Source organism: Micropterus dolomieu, linkage group LG22 (assembly GCF_021292245.1).
Source record: "Micropterus dolomieu isolate WLL.071019.BEF.003 ecotype Adirondacks linkage group LG22, ASM2129224v1, whole genome shotgun sequence".
NCBI lineage: Eukaryota > Metazoa > Chordata > Actinopteri > Centrarchiformes > Centrarchidae > Micropterus > Micropterus dolomieu.
Window position 1 is genome coordinate 14,915,109 of NC_060171.1, and position 21,268 is coordinate 14,936,376.

The 21,268-nt window shown below is 40.7% G+C and overlaps 2 protein-coding genes across 8 annotated transcripts in view; both read right to left on the bottom strand.

Moving 5' to 3' along the window:
* The window catches only part of zmp:0000001167 (protein phosphatase 1 regulatory subunit 12A), an 18,280-nt gene extending 8,847 nt beyond the window's left edge, over nt 1–9,433 (bottom strand). For 3 of the 7 annotated variants that reach the window (XM_046036623.1, XM_046036622.1, XM_046036619.1), the window contains exons 1-8: nt 9,061–9,433; nt 5,950–6,080; nt 5,558–5,676; nt 4,277–4,433; nt 3,961–4,105; nt 3,788–3,862; nt 3,587–3,666; nt 1,527–1,651 (exon numbers count right to left, since the gene is read on the bottom strand). In XM_046036623.1, coding sequence (XP_045892579.1) covers nt 1,527–1,651; nt 3,587–3,666; nt 3,788–3,862; nt 3,961–4,105; nt 4,277–4,433; nt 5,558–5,676; nt 5,950–6,080; nt 9,061–9,336 — 1,108 coding nt within the window. In that variant the 5' untranslated portion in view covers nt 9,337–9,433. Of the gene's footprint in view, nt 1–16; nt 113–198; nt 301–482; nt 573–670; nt 754–914; nt 1,110–1,206; nt 1,317–1,445; nt 1,652–3,586; nt 3,667–3,787; nt 3,863–3,960; nt 4,106–4,276; nt 4,434–5,557; nt 5,677–5,949; nt 6,081–9,060 lie in introns of all 7 variants that reach the window. The other 4 variants (XM_046036621.1, XM_046036618.1, XM_046036625.1 and 1 more) reach the window with 4 other exon arrangements.
* Nucleotides 9,434–11,244: 1,811 nt separating this feature from the next.
* Nucleotides 11,245–21,268, bottom strand: pnpla2 (patatin-like phospholipase domain containing 2). Its single transcript, XM_046036626.1, has 9 exons — nt 20,718–21,268; nt 19,607–19,839; nt 18,944–19,009; nt 16,220–16,423; nt 16,000–16,060; nt 15,412–15,618; nt 13,800–13,932; nt 13,490–13,612; nt 11,245–12,647 (listed from the first exon to the last, which is right to left on the bottom strand). Exons 1-9 carry the CDS (start codon nt 20,902–20,904, stop codon nt 12,335–12,337), a joined length of 1,527 nt encoding a protein of 508 aa, XP_045892582.1. The 5' UTR covers nt 20,905–21,268; the 3' UTR covers nt 11,245–12,334.

Here is a 21,268-nt window from a genome sequence, read left to right on the forward strand (position 1 = left end):
AAAAGTCTGTACTCACTTGCGTCTCTGCTTGGTCTCCTGCTCGCCTGTAGTTGTGCTTTGAGAGTTGGAGACAGCTGAAAGATCCTTCTTTTCTGTCTGTTCCTGAGGAAGTCTTAGGGAGACAGATAAGAGGTGGCTATCAGATCCTTCAGATATGTGGGGATAATCAATTGGAAAATGAGTCTAAAACTGAAATACCTCTGGGCCAAGACACTATTAAGGCGGCTGAGTCCTGCATAGCTTGTTCCTGTACTAGCTGAGGTCACAGTGGGGTCATCCAGTCTCTTTCCATAAGATGAGCTAAAAAGACAAAGCCCATTGGAAACACAAAGGCTTCTTTCACAGCCACACGCGCACACACACACTACCACATTAGTATTCACTGCTAGGGGAATGTAATAAGCTGTGACAAAGCAAAAACAAATCACACACAAACAGGACAGCAAACAAATACAAGACAGGCGGTGAGCAGCATGACTGACCTGTGAAGCAAAGAGGGGGTGGAACTAGTGAGATCATTCCCTGAATGACTATGAAGGCGCCGGGTGTAAGAGGAGCTACGGCTTAGCCAACTGAGAGAGACACAGGGTGACAAGGGGACATATGCAGTGACTCAGAAAAACAAATTCTGGTTTCATACGCACAGAAGCACGTGAGAGCACAGGCCCACCTGTTGGAGTTGTCAGGGCTGCTGTCTGGAATACTGAATAGTCTCCGTGTTGGAATGGGCGGTACCCGAGCAAGCCTCGGCTCCTGAGAACAAGGCGTGAGATCGGATCATTAGTTTTATGTGACTCAGCAAGTGGAAGCTGTGAAAGAAGTTTTTATTTGGACGTTAGATTTATATAATCATAACTGGTTTCTCTACATGGGTGTATAAATCCTTGAATCATGTGAGTGCCTGTGGTGCGTACCTTGGTGTCAGCCTCAGAGCTGAGGCGGGGGCTGGAGGCAGAGCGAGTCATTCCCAGGCCAGTGTCTAGAGGTCTGCTGGCGTCCTGGCTGGAGTCGGCTAGTCCAGCTGAACCCAGAGTCACCGAGCTGCCTGCCTTCCTCAGAGACGTTCTCCAGGAGCCAGGGGCCTCAGTGGCTGGGGGCTTGCTTGGGTCCTGCTCCAGAGCCAGTGAAAGTCAATTATCTGTATAGTTCAGTATTGTTGTCATACAGCTAGAACAGACATCTCAATATAATATCTCTATATTTTACCTTTTTCAAATGGCTTGCAGCAGTACTCGTTGACATGGAGGTAGGAAGCAGGCTGGTGGTGTTGCGTTTGTTGTTCAAGTTGTTTATGATTTCTCGGCTTTTCACTTTCTCTGCAACCGTGCAAAAGGCCAGCAATTAATAAATCACTAGTAAAATAATTTTTAAAAGTCACAAGACTCATTTGATGAAACACGTTCATTTTTAAAGACAACTTCTCCCTAAGCAGCTGCTTCTCTTACCAGACTCTGCATCGCTCTCCGATTCGCTCTCCTCCTCCGAACTGGAGCTACTGGAGGCCTTCCCCTGGCTCTGAGACTGACCCTGTCCCGTCTGGCCTTCCTCCTCCTCCTCCTCAGCCGGGCTGGTCTGCAGGGCAGGAGACGTGTGCTTCTCGCGCTCATGGAGGCAGATCTTCTCCTTACTGCTCATACGAGAGATAGAAGTCCTGCAGGGTACGGGGCCAAGGTGGGGTGGAACAACAGGTGGCATGCAGGGAGCCGATCAGTGAGGGAAATCATTCCACGTGCAGCCAATTAGAGCGAGCATGCGCACATCAACACGTCAGTGGGTGGAACAGTGGTTCAATTTCTGTGATGTCATGTGTAGCATTGCTGTCTTATCACTAGATTAAGCTGTCTGTAACTTCAGCTGTACAGCTTTTCACTTAATCACTTATTTGACATTTTTCATGATCGTTCCTCAATATGTAATTCAACCTTTTCACAAACCCACAGGGATAAAATAGCAACAGAGCATCCACATGAATGACAAAACAATGTGAGTCCCAACCACATACTGGATACTACAAAGTATATGTTTTGTACTAATTTCACAGTGTACCATTTTTGCTTTTAGTATGAAAAAACTATACTTAGATTGTGCTTAAAGTTCTGAACAAGGGTTGGGCAATAGCCCATCAAAGAATTAAGAATTTTGTTAACACAAAGGTAACTTTCACTATCATCTCTGCTTGTATTAAACTGTGGTGGACAACGTTAACTAGAGAGCAAAGTATGTTTACTTCATTTTATAGATTAGCCCAAATCTACGGAAGGCCTAAGCGGCCATTCAAATAAATTTTTACCTCTGTTTTCCTGTGATAAAAGGATAATTATCTCAAGATCATGAACGTTGTTTTCCCATGATAATGGGATCATTTTCATGATCTCAAGAGAACAAAACAATAGTTTAATACAGGGGTCAGCAGGTACTTTGGCTGAATTTTCTTTTTTATTATCCTCTTCAACTAAGTTGTTATGAAGTGATCATTTCACATGCTCGCAATAAAGCATGTACTGGAGTGTGCGATTCCCAGCAATTGGTCCACATCCATCAACCTCTCACATTTTGGGAAATGTGTGATTGGATTCCCCTGAATGGGAAACGCAGGAATATCCTCTGCCTGGGGATGCTGGGTAAATGAAAATAAGGGTCCATAGATTGATGGACAGTTTCATAAATCATTTGCTGAAGAGGATAAAAAAAATTAAAAACCCACACACACAACCCTTAAGATTGCAATTCATGCACTCTACCAACTGACCTAACTGGGACAGTGAAAACCAGTCTTAAATTATCCTCAAAAAACTTACTTGCCAACTCCTGTAATGAACAATTGTTTTGTTATCTCGACATCACGAGAAAATCAGCCCATTATCATGGGAAAATAGCATTCGTTATCTCGTGATGTCGTGATAATTATTCTGTTATCATGGGAAAACAGAGTGAAAAGTGTTTGAATGGATGGCCGCTTCCATACAAAACTGATATTACTTATTAGTCTTTTTATTTTAATTTTTCAGATAATTCACTGCATAGATATTGATATAAAATTAAATATATTGTGATGGAGGATTTCATCCATATTGCAAAGAGCGAGCTATTGTTTTATATTATTTAAAATGTTCTTACTTTATTTATACGTTTTCTTTTATCATTCTCCTTTGTGATGGCAGACATGCTTTAGTAAGCCAGAGTTGTTTTTTTTCTCTCCCTCTCTGCTGTAGTGCCGGACTGTATCCACTAAAACCACACTGACCTTTAGTATGCATGTTGTTCTTTTTAAGTATACCATATATTTTTTATTTGTCCAACATGTACACACACTACAGACTGACAAAACTGTTACAGTGAGTACTCAGTATGAACCTGGGACACAGGATGTCGACTGACTGGTACGTCTATCCAGTGTTATGTCAGTGGATAGAAGTAACGCGGTTCAAAGGAATGCTGGGACTGTTAACATCATACCTGCATGCAAACTACTGGTACTGGGATTACCGGGATCCAGCTGAGGAACAGCGTAGCATGCGCCCACAAACACACACACACAGTACACACACACACACACACGCCCGCACAGCAACACACTGGCACTGACCTGCGTGTGCGAGCTGGTACCATGGAGATTTGCGGACTCGTCTCAATAACAGGAGTCTGTTTCTTTTTCAAGCTGCGCAACTGAAGAGGAATATAAACACACATAAACACAGAGAACATTCACCGCTGTAACACTATCAATCATATCAGGTTTATCTAAATGAGTGTGATAGTCGTGGAGCTTGTGCGAAGGCAGACTCACAGCATTCTGTTTCTTCTGTAGCTGCTCAAGAGTGTCCGTGAGGCTCTCATCTGCAACATCTAGAGGTGTTTGGCCCTACAAGGACATTCACAGTGCATCATCAGTCTTGGCACAAATAGGGGCTTCAATCACCAGAGTTTATGCCAAGGAGAGGCTGTTTGCCTAACACTCACCACATTGTTGACGGCACCCATATCACACATGTTCTCAGCAAGCAGGGTGCACACCTCCTCCTGCCCCCAGTGAGCTGCTGCATGCAGGGGCGTCCACCCGTCGACGTCCACGCTGTCCACATCAACCCCACACTGTAACAGCACCCTTAACAGAGCAAGGGAGAGGGGAGGGAAACAAAAAAAGAGTAGGAGAAGATAAGGAAGAGTCAGGAGGAGAGGACAAGGCTATGAGTAAAGTCTGTTTGACTTGGTGCAATACCAAATAAGACAAAAGCTAACAAGCTGTCATTGCTCTCGTGTGCGAGCTGATGCTCACTTCAGGACTTCGATGTAGCCTTTGGCAGCGGCGACGTGCAGAGCGGTCGCCTTGGTGTTTGGGTGAGGTGTGAGAGTGCCACCTCCTGCTAGCACCGCCATGGCGTCCTGGAGCATGATCCTCTCCTCCTCCTTTCTAGCCTGGTCCACGTCTATTCCTGCGATGTGCACGTGAACAAACAGTTGTGAAGTGAAAACACAGACACACAAACGCAAATTTGCTATAGCACATACTGTGAACTGTAGACAAAAGACAAAAGATTAAACTTCATATTCATTTATCATATTTGTCAACTGTGATTTCAGTTGCATGATGGATCCCAACAATGTGCGTCTTTGACAGTGATACAGATATGAGCCTGGAGTCTGGGCACACTTCAGTACTATGAAGGTCACAGAATATTTGGTACACGATGACTCTGTCCTCATTTCTTTGCCTATTTTAGTGAGCGAGACGTGTACTATAATGTGACCACTTGCACAAAAAGGACAAAAATGCAAAGCAAGTTTAGGGGATTATGCTTTTATGAGAATTATTTTTGTGATTTTCATCTCCATTTTTTTTTGCTCCAAGTAGCCTAAGCGCTGTATGATTTCCAATTGATTCCATTTGTAGAAAAATTCACTAATGGTAAAGCATTTGAAAACCACTCATTCAACCTAAATGGATTATACAGTAACATAACATCTGCAGCCTCCTTAGTGCGGATACTTAGGACAGATAGCACGTTTACTTGGCACAATTACTTAACAAACTGAAGGTGTGGTTCCACAATGAAAAGGCTTAAAGTACTGGCATACTGGCAACATTACAACATATTATGTCAGCTAGAATGGCATGATGTAAGTTGGAAATGCCAGATTTTAGTAAAGTAACTCTGTTCTATAAATAACTATTCATGGAGCTCCAAAACTGACAAAAGGCAGCGACAGGTGAACTGAATGCATCAAAGAATAATTAAATCAGTCAAATAATTAAAATTCAGAGTAAAAGGAAATATATAACTACAACAATATGAACTTTTACTTTAATTTCCTCTCTGCATTATTCAGCTTTTTAGTATTTTCATAGCGACTAACGATCATTAAAATTTTTCAATGTTCTATTTCTTGAAAAAGTGAAAAATGACAATGACTCTCAATGGATGTAACATAACACGGTAATGGTAACATGATAACAATAACATGTCACACATTGTAGTTATCATGTACTTGAGTTTATTATTAAGATCATCATCAACATTGGACTTTAAGTTGAAGTAGAGTGTGTTAATGCCCTCACCTTGTTTTTTGACTTCAGCTTTGAGAAGTCTCTCCATGGCATCTTCTGTGGCCACGTCCAGAGGAAGCTCTCCTTCACTGTTCACCGCCCCGACATGAGCGCCGTGCTCTAGCAGGTATCTTAGAAAAGAAAAACACAGTCAACATAAAGTGATAGAATACAATTTCACACAGATACAAACATACATACATACATACACACACACACACACACACACACACACACACACACACTCTTGTTAAATGTGTATTACTTGACATCTCTGTTGTCTTTTAGAATTATCTACCTCTAAACTGACCAAAATTCAATGTAGGCCTGTACTTTGTAAATACTCAGGACTACTCAAATCATAATGGCAGTGGTGTGACAGTGTGGTGATGGTCAACACTCACTTAGCAATCTGGATGAAGCCGCAGGAGGCTGCAGCATGCAGAGGAGTCCAGCCCTCGTTGTCCCCTCTGTTGACGTCACTCCCACTCTCCACCAGAAACTGCACCATCTCAGCATTTTCATCAATGCAGGCCTACCACAGGACACATTGCCACATGATCAATTGCTATACAAGTGTTTATTGTTTGTCCCCACTACGCACACCGTAGAAAGCAGACAGACAGCGCACATCAGTCCAGCTTCAGTACAGTAGGGAAGGTCTTTGGTCCCACTTCGTTTTGGTTTGTTGTGAAAGTCAAAACTGCAGACATTTCCAAAATCTATTAACTCCAACTAAAGCACTGGGGCTAAAACAATGACTACTGTGTCTACTTGTTGTAATGACTTTCTGTTAAGTGGGCTGCTAAAAGCCCTCGAGTACTTTCCAAAACAGTCATTTTGTGGCATAAGTGTAATAGCGAAGCCATTTAGTCGCTTTTTCCCAAGGCGAGATCCAGCTAAAATCCCAATGTGATCCAACACGAGGCCCAAGATGAATCCCATGAGGGCCTCGTGGGATTGTGTTATGATATGTTGCTTTAATTTCAGCTCTTTTTTATGAGTGAAAACCTCAGAGGGTAGGATCTGTGTATACCCCAGCTGCGGGTTATTGAGTCATTAAATGAATTCTTAGAACTACTCAAAAAAACTGACAGTGGTGTAGGATTATTTCATCACACATATTTAAATTATTTTCTAGAAATAAGTGTTAGTGCTGAAACAAAACCGAATGAGGCAGATGTCTTCACTAGTAAGTTGATTTATACTAGAAAGAGATTGTAATATCCTTCTAACAGTGGCAGTTTTTTATTTAAAATAAAATAAAATATAGGTTTTATGCTTTAATTATTGACAAGTGTTGAAACATTAGTCTGTTTGAAATATTAAAATATGTGAATTCCTAGAGCCAGCCTAGAGCTAATATGAAAAGTATTTTTAGCCAAGATTTAGCACACCAGCAGGTAGCTTTAAAACAGATAGAAACCAGCCTGAATTGCGCGTTAGTAACATAAATATGAATGATTTTTTACTGATATACAGAGCAAGATTCATCTGTACTGGAGTAAGGAAAGGGCCCTTAGAAAATCAAGTCAACCTTTATGTATTCTTATTTTCCCACTTTGTTTCATGTGTTGTCTCACACAGGTGATACTACCCAAACACGGAAACGTGCTTCTATGTCAGATTTCATCACTAGCAGCTGATGAGATAACTTCTGCTCAGGACAAGCCTGCACTCCCTAATGTGGCAGCGTTTCCAGCCACTCACTGTAATCGCAGTTACTCTGCAGGAAGTCACAGCAGCAAGTGTCTGTAGTCTGTAGGCCAGTCTTAAGCCACCCACTGTAAGAGGCTTTGCTTTTGGGCTAAATCAACTAATTACAAAGCTGCTACAAGTCTCCGCCCTCCTTCATAGTTTGAGATAATAATTCAGGTAGTGAAGTGGAAAAAACAGGGGGAAAAACGTGGTCACTTTAAGAACCTGAGATCGGGCTCAAAACAGAAGCAGAACCTTGCAAGTGGAAGGCGTGTTCAGTCCCAGTAGAGGGGGAGCCCTCTGGATAAGTGGGGGGGCTCCGAATTGAATGAATGAACAGAGGGCACTTCTTGCACCCTGAGCCTTATGAGGGTGCACACACGCATACACACACACACACACACACACACACACACACACAAAAACAGCCTCCCAGCAGACTCCTTCACTGGGTCATCAAGTGACTCATTGTGGAAATCGCCTTTGACAACAGCAGCTTGTGCTGTTTGAGGAATGTTTTCCATTTCTTCATCAGAAATCCCTAAAGTCCCCACCATGGGGAATTGGCAAAGGGAAGGAGAAGGAGAGACAGAGAGGAGAAGAAGAGTAGGAGGAGAAGGAGGAGGAGGGGGCAGAGGAGAGAGAAAGCATAGCGGAGAAGACAGAACGGCTTTTGGATGCAGATGATGGAAAGTATGGAGTGTGGGCCTATATTTAATTCTGGCTGCCAGGCAACTGATGAGCAACAGGGGAGAAAGGGATGGAGGGCAGGAGAGGGACCACACTGGGTGACAGTCCCACATGTGGATCGGGCCAAAGGTGATCACGTTCACCCCAAAATCCAGGCAGGAACTTTACTCATCTGAACTAAAAGTTTAAAAGCATCTTTTATGTGACCAGCACTGCCTACATGTCCAAGTTAAATCCACAGGACTGCGAGGAGACAGATATGTGTTTATATGACACACTGTATCATAAAAGCAAGGAGGAAATACTGCATCACTGAAGGCTTGTGTGACAGTGATGTTGTCCAGACTGCTCCTCTGTGTTATGACTGAAGTGGAGGGGAGGGACCTGAAAGGCCAAGTGCTGCGTTAAGACTGGAACATGCTCAGAAGAAGAAGTGCAGCCAATTTGGGACATGCAAAAGTAATAATCCTCAAACTGCAATTAAAAAAAAAAAAGAAGGTGAAATCACTCTCTTTGATTCTGTCATAGATTAACCTGGTGATGGTCTGAGTTTTCACTAACGGGCTTCCCTTCTGCTTTCCTGAGACCAAATACTAAAGACCTGTTGATCGGATGATAAAAACCCCCTCTGAATTAAATGACCTACTATTTTACTGAGACTCCACCAGGACTGTGTGCCAGTCAGTGCCCATTAGTGTCTATAAATATGATCCCACAGGCTCTGCGGTTACCGATTTTCTTTTACTGCTGCTCACTGCTATCCCTACTGTTTGCTAGAAAAAAACCCCAAAACTTACTAAATACATCAGTGCAGATGGCCCAGCCTACCGACTAACAACATATCTGTGCCTGTCTGCACGGACCAGAAGTGCTGCTGCTGGGACTTTAGAAAACAAATCTAGTTTTAGATAAAGTGATGGGTTAAGTTGAAGCTTCTGTAACGTTAGCTGCGGCAATGTTTAGATTAACTTTTTCCCTCTAACTCCGCGGTAAGATAAATCAACGTCCTCGCAGTGAGGATCATTAACTGAGAAACTGTTGACGGTAGTTTGGCGACAGTTAGCAGCAGCTCGGCGGTTAACTCGTAAATTTGTTTACAGCCAGAGAGCAGAAGTTAATCTTCCTACCTGGTGAAGCGCTGTCAGTCCGTCTATGTTGGCGTGGTTGATGTCAGCTCCCTGCCGGAGCAGAGCTGCCACCTCTTCCCGGTCTCCGGCGGAGCAGGCGGCCATAAACACGGCTCCTTGGGCGAATCGGACTTTCGCCCGCCGCGTCACGGAACCGCTCAGGGTTTCCCGGGCCTCCGACCCGGTCCGATCCGTCTCCGAGCCCAGCCATCGCTGCAGCTGATCCTGCCGTCGCTGTTTGGCAGCTTCGGACCGGGAATGGTCAGTGGCCGCCATCTTCCCTGCTCTGTCCCGGACAAATTCAGCTCATTGTACGAGGAGAAGCGCAGTGGTTGGGTTGGATTGAGCCTCCCCCGGGTTGCTCCCCCTGGTGGACAGAGAGCGGGAGCGAAACCGTGAACTTCGGTGCGGGCTGTGGCAGTCACGTGCTGCCTTCAAGAGCTACTCGGAAATTTTCTATTTTCTTTTCTTTACAACACTAAACAACAAATAGATATTGCAACTGTCATTTTATCGTAGGCTGGTCTATGACTTACAAGACAATAATTAAAAACTACAACAAAAATAACCCTAATAACGTTAAATGATTAATGATTTAACTACTTTTTTCACTACTATTATAATATATTTCATTTTAGTACATTTTATTTCAGGAGACATGAGCATAATAACAGTTCAGGACCCACAATCTCAATATATTGACATTTTATATAATTACTAATGTGCTTTGTGATTTTGTCTTGTCTTTTGTTCACTGCTGCATAACCAATTGTCCTTTAAGGGACAAATTAAGAGACTGATTGATCCACTGATTGACTATTATGAAGACATAATTTATGATTTAGTGAAAAATCTCCACCAATTAATGATAGATTTAGTGTACCTGGGTGAGAATCACAATCACGTAGTTTGCATTGAATTAATTAAAATACATGTTTTACAAAAAATAACCCTACGGAACACAAATCCCATACTCTCTACTATAGAAACTCCAGATGAGGATTAAACATAGTATAAATAAAATACTATTTGAGCAAACATAGCAATAAGAGTTGCTCCGTAGTACCATTTTCCCGATATCACTTGAAGGCATTGTCACCAATGGATCAACTATAATGGACTTTCGAAATCCAGTCCCACAAATATTTCGTCTTTGTGGCGAACTTGTTTGACAGCAGGACTACTAGAGTTTATCAAGAACTTCCGGTTTAACGTATTTCGCAACAGGTAACAAGTGATTAGTCTACGTGTGATGGTCTGCAGTACATCATTTTTGTTATAAAGGCAGCTCGTTACCATCTCATTTATTTTGATTTATTGAGTTACGTCAATTTATTTGTTTGTTTTAGAGAAGACCATGTAATATGAATCACATGTTAAGGGGGTGGAAACGGAGCCTACTGGAGTTTCTTAAAACAGAAAGATTAGTCAAAGTACTTGTTCACAGATTTTGTAGCTATATGCCTTAACATATTAATATAGCTTATCTTAAAGAGCTGTTTTTTAAATTGTAAATGAGCTTAACATGTCCCGATGAGTGAGGTTGAAGCCTACACATCTGCCTCTACATCATAAAAAGCTCTTCTTAACATCGAAATGTGAAGTGTTGACATCTCAATACACAAGTAAGACATTCAATAGTAACAGAGATAAACCACACACGTCTCCAATAGGTTTTACTGTAATTACAAAATTCATAATAACTGTTAGTAATTATTACATAAGTTGTGGATTTTATCCCCACAGCTGCTCATTTTATAAAATAAAGGAGGACTTTATGAACATATTACATTAAATAAAATTCACTTTTGGGGCATATAACAGCAAAATTACCCTGAACTTGACTTGCCAATTATCAGATTTCACACTGCTTATCCATTTAGGTAATGTCAAAGTTTTCCAGCAGTACAAAAGAGAGCTGCATTATTATGCATTATTCATTATTAGTTTTAAACTCACAAATCACGAATCCTGTGAGATTTGTCATTTTTGTTTTGATCACCTGGAAGCCTCCTAAGAACACCTTCAGGTCCCTGAGCCACTGTTTGGTTACTGATATGGATGTGTGCTCTTTCCTGCTCTGTGTGTTCTTTTCAATGTATGGTACAAAACAGCCTTTTCTGGGTCATGTGAGGATCACTGTTTTGATCTCTGAGTTTTCACAGCAACGAGAAAAAGCTGCAGTTAATGTTAAACAACACCAGTTTATTTCATGATCACATACATATTATTCCCTGCAACATTTTGACAATATGTTAAATTCACGTGGCAATTATTTCATGTGTAAGTGTAAGGCACAACTTGGGGCTTGTTCACACAGTTTGAATTTCTTGTAGTAAACAGTACAAGAGAAGTATTTAAACATGTCTAAGTACCTCTGCATACAGTGAAAAGCGCAATTCAGATTAAAGTGATAATCTAATGATCTAATGATTTACTGTGCATTGAAATGTAACATTTGTATCATAAGATCAAAACCATAGACTCATTTAAATAGTTTCAAGCTGAAATTCAATACAACGTAGATTTAAAATGAAATCTAAAAGGAGTTGTAACTTGCATGGAAGTACAACAAGATGATAGAAATAAGTATATATGATTGGGGCAACAGAGCAAAGTAGTTTTGTATTTTACATATAAATAATCTTATAGACGTAACACATTCATAGAAACCTAGAAACATAAAGACAATACATTTTTTAACAATACTGCAATGACGCTTGCATCAAATAAATGGAGTAACTATCTGTAACAAACAGACTGGTGCATCTACGTTTTTTTGCTCCAATCCTTCCCTTCCTGTGTGGCAGAAGTGACTAAGAGCCCATAACCGGATGCAGCAGAAACACTGTGCTTAACTACGGGTCTGACTACATTCCACTAAAAACCTGAACACTCTAGTTTAACCACGCTACTTCAAGTGTGCACTGCAGTTTAGAACGTCCTGTAATTCGAGTTTTACATGACTGAAGTGCACTTGTGCAGACCTACAGGCATAGTGTGTCTATGGGCTCGCCCGATTATACTGTAGCTAAAAACTTATTTCAGTGTCATACATTAGTCAAAAAGAAGTGTACAAACTTTTTCCAACTAATACACAAAGGGGCTGATTAAATTACAACTGTCTTTCTGGCAGCTTAGAAATATTGAAGTGTAAGGGTGTAAACAGATATAAAAATCTGATTTAAATTATTTTAAAATGTTCCCGGATCTAGAATAAGTAAGTTTGAACCTCAGTGCTGCACCATCTGCAGCAGAAACCTGTCAAAAGCTCTTAGGAGCTGCTGATGGCTTCTGCAGAGTCTTCAGCAGGTGGACTATTAAGACAATGCATTGTGAGGCCTTCTGAGGAGAGGACGGATGGAGGGCTCTTATCTGGTAACATCTTTGCAGTTTTGAAGGAGCTTTGCATGTCCATGTTGATACACAGCACCCCAGACAACAGCTGCTTCTTGTACTGGTCAAGACGCACAAAGACATCCAGGAGTGAAGAACTGCTCCCATTCACCCAGGTGGGCATCAGGGTGGTGGAGCTGATCTGGGATTGGATGGACTGGTAGCGTTGCAGCTCCAGGTGCCAGGAAAACCTAGAGTAAGCATTAGCAGTATGCAGAAGTGTGAAATAAAGGCCAGCTATAACTGTTTCGCTTATTGTTATTAAAGCGGCTTTAATCAAAATCTTTATAACAATGTATCCAATGACAATATGAAAGAAGACAATCATAGTGATGAATGTACAAAGAATTATCACTCAGCTCTGCAGCTCCCCTCAGTTTTTTAGTGAGTTCCAGCTCATTGTTTAGATTTCTGGCCTCTACTGTTTTGGTTCAACTACTCTCATAGTGTCATTTTTTAGACACAGCAGGCAGCTGTTTTCAGCAAAAAAAAGCTCTATAAACCCACTGTACACTACCTGCTCAGCACCAAACAGCAGACAGACAAAGTTAGCCACTCGCTGGTGAACATAATGGAGCATTTAGCAGCTAAAAAGGCAGATATTTCCTTCAAAAGTTGGTAGAGACCAAAAACAGAGCTAAATACAGAGAGAATATTGGACATATAATCATCGAGGTCCAGAAACACCACTCCAAATTAATGATGATGTTGCTCTGTGTCTGCTGGATGTGTAAATACACAACTGTTTGCTAACACGTTCAACTTATCCACCTAAAAGTGAGGATGTTAATGTCACAACTTGTTTCTGCTGCCCCCAAGTGGCCAAAAAACCCCAACAAATAAATGCAGGTTGAAACCTTGAAACCCAGTGATGTTCACATTTTGCAGCTAGCAACTACATCAATCATGGAGTGTATAGATCTGACATTTAATGGATTCTGGCACAATTGGATGTTAAGTTGCCTTTGTAGATTTTTGGCTGAAATGGCAAACTGAAACTGTATGATGTCTGTTTAAGTGCACAGTCACACACCTGGCAGATACACTTCGGGAAATGCTTTTGGAGGTCTGGCGAAAAACATGCTGTAGGATTTTTGAAACCTGCTCTCGAATCCACTCAACATCATCTTGCACATCTGGCAGCCACTCCAGAAGTCTACACGGGGTACACAACTGTTAGTCAATTGAATGTCTTTATTTTCAACAGTGTTACAGGACAGTCAGTTCCTCTAATCAATAAAACCATTCTAAAAATTCTAATGAAGATGGCACACTGACTTTTGCAGTACTATTCAGAGTGCACATAAATTTAGGAGGGAATGGGACCAGATGTAATAAAATACCTGACAGTCAAAGACATAGCAGACTCCAGAGGGAGAGTGTAGGGAAGCATCATGGCGGAGGCCATCCTGACAGGAAGCATGTTGCTTAGAGACTGCACCAAGCTCCTCCTCTCCATGCAGGCCTCAACTAGAGCTGCAGAGGGAGGCAAAGAGGATCACAACGGGTTACCTAAAACTATTCAGAGAATTAACCTGCTAAAATGTATGCAGCACTATTAATGAGTAAAAATGAGACACATTTTACAACATACATATCAAATAAAAAATGTCAGTACCATGAACAAATACAGCATTTCTCTCTCATTGATAAACAGAAGTTGTGCTCTACCTTCTTTTATACAGTTCATGATTTCAACCCACATTTGAAAAGAGAAATATAACCACAATAGGAGTGATAGTACTGGACTGGTCCAATGCCAATTATTTTTTATATTATTTACTGTGAAGGAATTTAGGGCTACTTTGACACAGGTTTCCCCAGGTCATGTTAAGGGGATCAAGTAAGGGTCAAGTAAGCCAAAGGTGACAATGAAGGACTGTAGGTCAAACTCTTTCTCTCCTTTCTGCCTGCTTGTTTACTGACTGACCCAGCTGAGTTGATAATGATGCACTGTTTTACATTTCTTAGTAAACCAAGGTCGAGATTATCTTTATTTTGTTTTATTACAGACAGGCTGACTGGCTCTGTGTAGAAAGTGTTGCATGTGGCTTTAATGATACACATTGTGTCTTAATTGGAACCAATGTCCAATAGACTCTTCACAAATGTATAGAGGGGTGAACAATAACCCTACGTGCACACTTTGTGAATCTCTGTAGGTCTATAAAAGATAAAAAAGGAATGTTGGCATTCCATGTGTTTACACGTTGCATGCCGGCACTGTATCTCCTTGGCCGGACTCAATAAATCTATTTAAGTCATCAGTTTCTTCTTCATCACACCTGAACCTGACTCACAATATGTTCATAACTCAAAGGACCATAGTTTACATTCTGACAGTGATTTAAAGCATCTTAAAGTGTTCTGAATGTTTTTTATGTATCTATCCTACCGTCCATGAACCAGCCACTGGTTCAACATAAAAATCCACCTGGAGAAACTTCATACTGTCTTGAGTTAAGCTTATAAGATTTACCTTAAACTAAACTCTTCCTCCTAAGGAACTCATGTCTTCAACTGCAGAAATAAAGATGCTGAAAATCTTTCATCTAATAAATGTTTCACTATTCATTTAAGGGGCTTCACAGAGTGCCTGATGAAGTTTCATGAGCTCAAGTTGATGTTGCTGATGTTGTTTCACATTAAACACCATGTCTGTAATTACAGCCATCATTATCTTTGCAAGGTAATATTGGGTGATTTTTTCAGTTCAATCTCCCCTTTTAACTGAATTTCTTTGCATATATATCATGTGTGAATAAGCAAAAGTGTTACTTTTTACATGAAGACAAATGGAAACCAATCCCTTCTGACAAAACAGAAAGTTTAAAAAACTTTAAAATGGTGATAAAGATGGTGCAGCATGAAATTCATAGTACATAGCGTTTCTGACCTTCTACCATATATCTCCACATTTGGTGATTTTAAATGTATTTTCACAAAGCTAATTACCTCTGTGCAGGTTGGGTGGAAGGTGTTCGAAGATATGCTCCTCTATTGAGGAACTGCAACAAACCATCACTGCTGCCTCTTCCACATGTGGCTTCATCTCCTCTTCATCACATTTTTTGTGCTCCTCCTCCTCATTATAATACTTATTTTCTTCACCATTGGCTAGCAGGGGTCTGTCTCTGTGAGGTCCGTTCAAATGAAGCAATCCTGAAAGCAGATGCAAATGTGGAAGCGTTATTTATTTATTTTTAATTTGTGATAAATGATGAGGTTATTATTTTATTGGTTCAACTAGTTTATGAAAACCACATACTGTTAATTTTGTAACACCATATTGATTATGTGCAAACAAATAGCCAAAAAAGTAAACAAACAAACCCATGAGCAACCATAAGGAGTAACACAAGTCTAATCACCAGCACAAGCAATTGGTGACATGTAGTCACAGGAAGCACAAGTTCTGATAACGTATCAGGATGATACTGCTTGTACATACTAATCAATAAGGCTTGCCATTATTGGCCAGATGATATTAAACAGAGCACAACATGATTTGGAGAAGGTTAGAAACAAAAAGCTGTTTCTTACCATTCTTCTTCAGAAAGTGGAGAGCATCTTTATATCCCTGCTTACACATGGCCTTCAACACCTACACTCAGAGCAAACACATACATTCATCTGTTGTGAGTCAAAGAAATCCACTGAGTGTACTCAAGTTCATCTGAGCCAATCAATGAATCTGTACATTTGTGTGTGTGTGTGTGTGTGTGTGTATGTGTGTGTATGGATCAGGAAGGTTGTGTCCTACCATTGGGTCTGGAGGGAAAAGTGCCCTGGAGACTCTGTAGAGGTTGGTGAGAGTGAACTGGATGCTTGTGTTGGTGAATCGCAGCTCGTGTAGGTTGGTCGAGGTGTCTCGGGGGCAAATGTCGCTCTCTCCAGAGAATGGGGACACGGTGATGGTATTATTATACTGAGGCAGGTTGTCTGAGATTCCTCCGTCTACATATCGCTGAATGATAAAAGATAAATATTAGCATCAAAAACTCATTGACTTTGGACTCCTGCAGGCCAGGAGGACGTTAGCTTTATCTTGGAGAACATATACCTCTAATACATGCAGGTACAGGAGAAGAAGTCTTGTATTGTACTGGAGAGACTGACTTACATAACCAGAGAAAAGGCAGGAGAATTTGAAAAAGCAAATGTTTGTGTTTTGTTGAGTGTTTCTACTTTTGGTGTTGTTTTCTTTTTCTTTGATGATTGTGATAAACATGACCACATGTTTCATTGATTAATTTTAGTATGGTTATTATTATCTATTTGTATGTGTGAAATATATGATTCAATAACTCCAATTCGATAAATGTATTGTTTAGAAATATATATTATAAATAAACTTCAGTTAATCAGCACTTTTCAAAAACAAAAGTGAAATAAATAAATAAATAAAAATCAGGCAATTAAAATAAGACAATAATAAAATAAAAAGCATATATTTGCAATAACACTGCAAGAAAATTAATAGAAGGCTTTTTGTAAGGAAACATTTTTAAGTTTATTTCATTTGAAAAATGCTGATGCTGATATTAGCATCAGAATACACAGAAACAGATGAGATATTGCATAATTTCAAAATATTGACTGGAAATCCTTTGAGGGCACTGACGGATATTTGGCCACAGAGAAATCCCCATACAGGATATGATAATAGTGTCATATCCTGCGTATTGATTTATGTTTTTATTGACGCTAGTGAACTTTTTAACTTGTTGTCAACAAATAGGCTCAGAAGTTTTTTTTTTTTACTTTGAGCCAGTGAGGGAAGGGTGGGGGGGGGCAGGACAACCTTAAAGCCTGTAACAACATGGTAACATTTGGCTCTGCCACTCTCAAATGTTGGTGCCAAAGCTTGCGTACACACAGGGACATGTAAGCTGTTAAAACCCATCACAAAGGCCACAGAGGGATGGTGGGAGCATTGGTATTGCTCAATAATGTTTCCCAGAAAACCTTTGTGCTAGAAACATGTCCAGCATAAAAATACAAGTTCTATTTTCCCATTTAGTGTGTGACAAACACTGGCTCCAGAGGAATTTTATAATCATTGTTTACACACGGTGCCATTCAGAACAAACACATTCTTGAGAAAGGGAGGGCTGTGATGGGGGCAATTACATGAAGTCTATCTATCTATCTATCTATCTATCTAAGCTCCTCACAATGCATGGAGGGTTTCACCCCAAATCCAGCACACTGAGACTTGCCAGGGCAAGTGAGTGTCAAGACCACTGTCCAGGACGAAATAACAAAGATCCAGGAGTACATCAGGTAGATGGCCCCCAAAGATGAAGGTCTTAGTGAATACCTCAGGCAGCAGAAACACAAGGGTGAGGACAAGGAAGACGAAGAACCTTCATGGAGAGACAAGTCGCTGCACGGCATGTACCACCGACAAATAGAAGAAGTGGCTGATATCAAGAAATCCTACCAGTGGCTGGAAAACGCTGGATTAAAGGACAGCACAGAAGCACTAATCATGGCTGCACAAGAACAGGCACTCAGTACAAGATCAATAGAGGCTGGGGTCTACCACACCAGGCAGGACCCCAGCTGCAGACTGTGCAAGGATGCCCCTGAGACAGTGCAGCACATAACAGCAGGGTTTAAGATGCAGACAGGAAGTGCGTACATGGAACGCCATAACCAGGTATCTGGCATAGTGTACAGGAACATCTGCCATGAGTATGGGCTGGAAGTCCCAAGGTCAAAATGGAAGACACCTCCTAAGGTAGATGAGAATGACCGAGCTAAGATCCTGTGGGACTTCGAGATCCAGAATGACAAACTGGCGATGACTGACCAGCCAGACATTGTGTTGATCGACAAACAGCAGAAGAAGGCTGCAGTGATATGTGGCAATCCCAAGCGACAGCAACATCAAGAAGAAGGAACACAAGAAGCTTGAAAAATACCAAGCTAGAAAAGATGTGGAGTGTAAAAGCAACAGTGGTGCCAGTGGTAATTGGAGCACTGGGGGCCGTGACCCCCAAACTGGGAGATGGGCTACAGCAGATTCCAGATACAACATCAGAGGTCTCTGTCCAGAAGAGTGCAGTCCTAGGAACAGCTAAGATGCTGCGCAGAACCCTCAAACTTTCAGGCCTCTGGTAGAGGACCCGAGCTTGAGGATGAGACATACCACCCAAGGAGGTTGAGAGGGGGAATGTTTTCTAATTTTGTTAATATAAAGACAGCAAACTCAATCTTTTTGTTGTTTTTATTTCACACTTTCTTTGGCAATGTAAAAATGTCTCTTTCTCATGCCAATAAAGCCCCTTGAAATTGAAAAAAAAAAGTGCCAAAAGCAACAACTACAAAAGACAATGAGAGGAAATACAGTACATGGTTCAAGCAAAGCAGCAAGGGAGACCAAGTCCATAAAAATTATAAAAACATTCCTTATCCATAGACCAAATATAGGATAGCGACAACATGAAGACACACATGCTGAATAATATTGAATACTCACCACTCCTTGCAGCATGGGAGGAATGAGGCCACAATACACTGGGATGTAGGCACTGCAGATGCATGCCTAGTTAACAAAAGAGATAAAATAAGAAACATGTGAAACACAACATAAGAAATTTGTCTTCTTTGACAAATTGTTGGATGTGAAATTAACTCAGACAACATTAAAAATTCTGTGGAAAAGACATTGTAATATTACAGTTGGGTTACATGGTGATAATATATTATTACAGCATAAAACTTCATAATACTTGTTATTGTAATGTCATAAAGTAACTTAAATGCTCTTAAAAGACACGTTATAGTTAAATTACATTTTACATTCTGCATCATTGTCTTGTTTTCCGAGCCAAGAGCTCCGACCAGCAATCCAACATAAAAAAGATATTCAGTTTTATAAAACAGAGAAAAGCAGCCAATCCTTACATTTGAGGAGGTGCAACCAGAGAAAGTTTGCCATTTTCTCTTGAAAATTGACTTAATTGATCAATTGATCAAAACTCAAAAATCAACATCCACATTGCCAATTGTCAACATGTAAGTGGGTCTGAAAGCACCCATCAGTATTGAGGTGTTAAATCAACTGTATCCCAACATCTGATTTAAATAATATAAACCACCTCTACTGCAAAATACTGAGAAGAATATAGTGAATGCACACCTGCACCACCTCCTCCTTGGTGTTGAAGTGCGATACCAGGACATTTTCTCCATCTGTCACTCGAGTAAGAGAGATTGCTAAACGCCCATTGGCCCGAAGGTGGCAATCAGCTGGCAGCGTGCGCCCCAGCATGTGACGCATGATCTTCACCAGGTTAAAGGAAGGATGCATGGGTCCGAGGAACCGCTTTCTCGCCTCTTTGGCAACATCGATGATACTTGCTCCAGTCTCTCCTGTGACGAAATTAAGACATTGTTACTGAAAATGTTTGTAAAAGCAAACATTATAGAATAGCCTACAAGGATTCTGTTATAGAACAATCAGGAAGATATTATGAGGATATTCTTGCTTCCCTTAAACTTTTCCCGTGTAAGGTAATCTTAGTTGGTATCACATATTCATTTTGAAAAGGTTATGATCAGGATACCATAGTTTTCCAGTCATCAGACAGTCATTTATTTAACTATCAGTGGTGGAAAAAAATAACTATGTTTTGAGGTACTTGTTTATGCTACTTTATTCTTTTACTCTAGTACAATGCAGAAGGACATAGTGTTCTTTTACTCCACTACTTTGTCTGACAGCTGCCGCGACTCAGTGCTCAGTTTATCAAATTAGTTAAATTGTTTAAGATTAAACTATGCATGCATATAGTTAAACCTTGTCATGCTACAATAATAAAATGCTGCTTATATGTTAATACAACAAAAGTAATAATGAATTGCTATGAATTGCTATAGCAGCTACAGTATTAACATTATACCACTGTAACAGGGGCCAATTCTTTACAATTTGCTGGTATGTTTTTAATTATGTTGGATTTATGTATATGTAATATACCAAAGTAAAATCCTCCTTTGTGAAAATGTGCCTGGCAATAAACCTGATTTTGATTCTGATTTCACTTGTAGGCTAACAGAGTATGTTTACACAGTGTAATATGAATGAGCAACTTCCTTCACCACTGGTTATTAGACAGATGTGTCTTCAGATGTCTTCAAAAAAAGTACACTTGAACTTGTAGACTACTTAAGCAGTTCACAACACATTCTAATTAAATTTAATTTTTGAGTTTAGTCTTTATGCTTAAATACCCTGAAGATATACGTACCAAGACATACTCCGGTGACCAGGGTAGTGGCGGTTAGAGCTCCGGCCGAAGCCCCATATATGTTCCTGGCGTTTTGCACCAGAAAGGGAGCCTGTTCCACCAGACAGCTGGCGACCCCAACATGGTATATCCCGAGGAAACCACAACCTGCAAACGAGATGTTCCACGGCGAGTCTAAAGGAAACATACCGGTGACCGTCCGCTGCTCTGTCAAGTGGGGCTAAGGTCGCTGGCAAACGATAATACAACGTTCACACACAGATATTAACGGCTACACAAGAAACGTCCTGTTAAAGCTGAACACTGCTAATATGTTGTTAGTTAACGTTATGCCTCTTTACGTGCTGTCCTCTGGATAATTTACTGTATGTGATAACTATAACGGTAGAAGTGACTTTTGTCGTTGCAAGTAATGTCGCTAAATTCACATAAGCTATTTAAAAATGCATCAAGTCCTTTATACTCTAGCCTAGCTAAACCCTGTCAGTCAATGCTCTCATTAAAACAACCCTAAGCTAGTTAAATAGCTAAATCGCGTGGTGAACCACTGG

Coding starts and splice junctions, on each gene's coding strand:
- pnpla2 (XM_046036626.1), bottom strand. CDS start 20,904: ATGTTTCCTTTAGACTCGCCGTGGAACATCTCGTTTGCAGGTTGTGGT. Junction 16,061..16,219: donor TTTTCCCTCCAGACCCAATG/GTAGGACACAAC, acceptor CTCTGAGTGTAG/GTGTTGAAGGCCATGTGTAA. Junction 13,613..13,799: donor GCTATGTCTTTGACTGTCAG/GTATTTTATTAC, acceptor TACCCCGTGTAG/ACTTCTGGAGTGGCTGCCAG.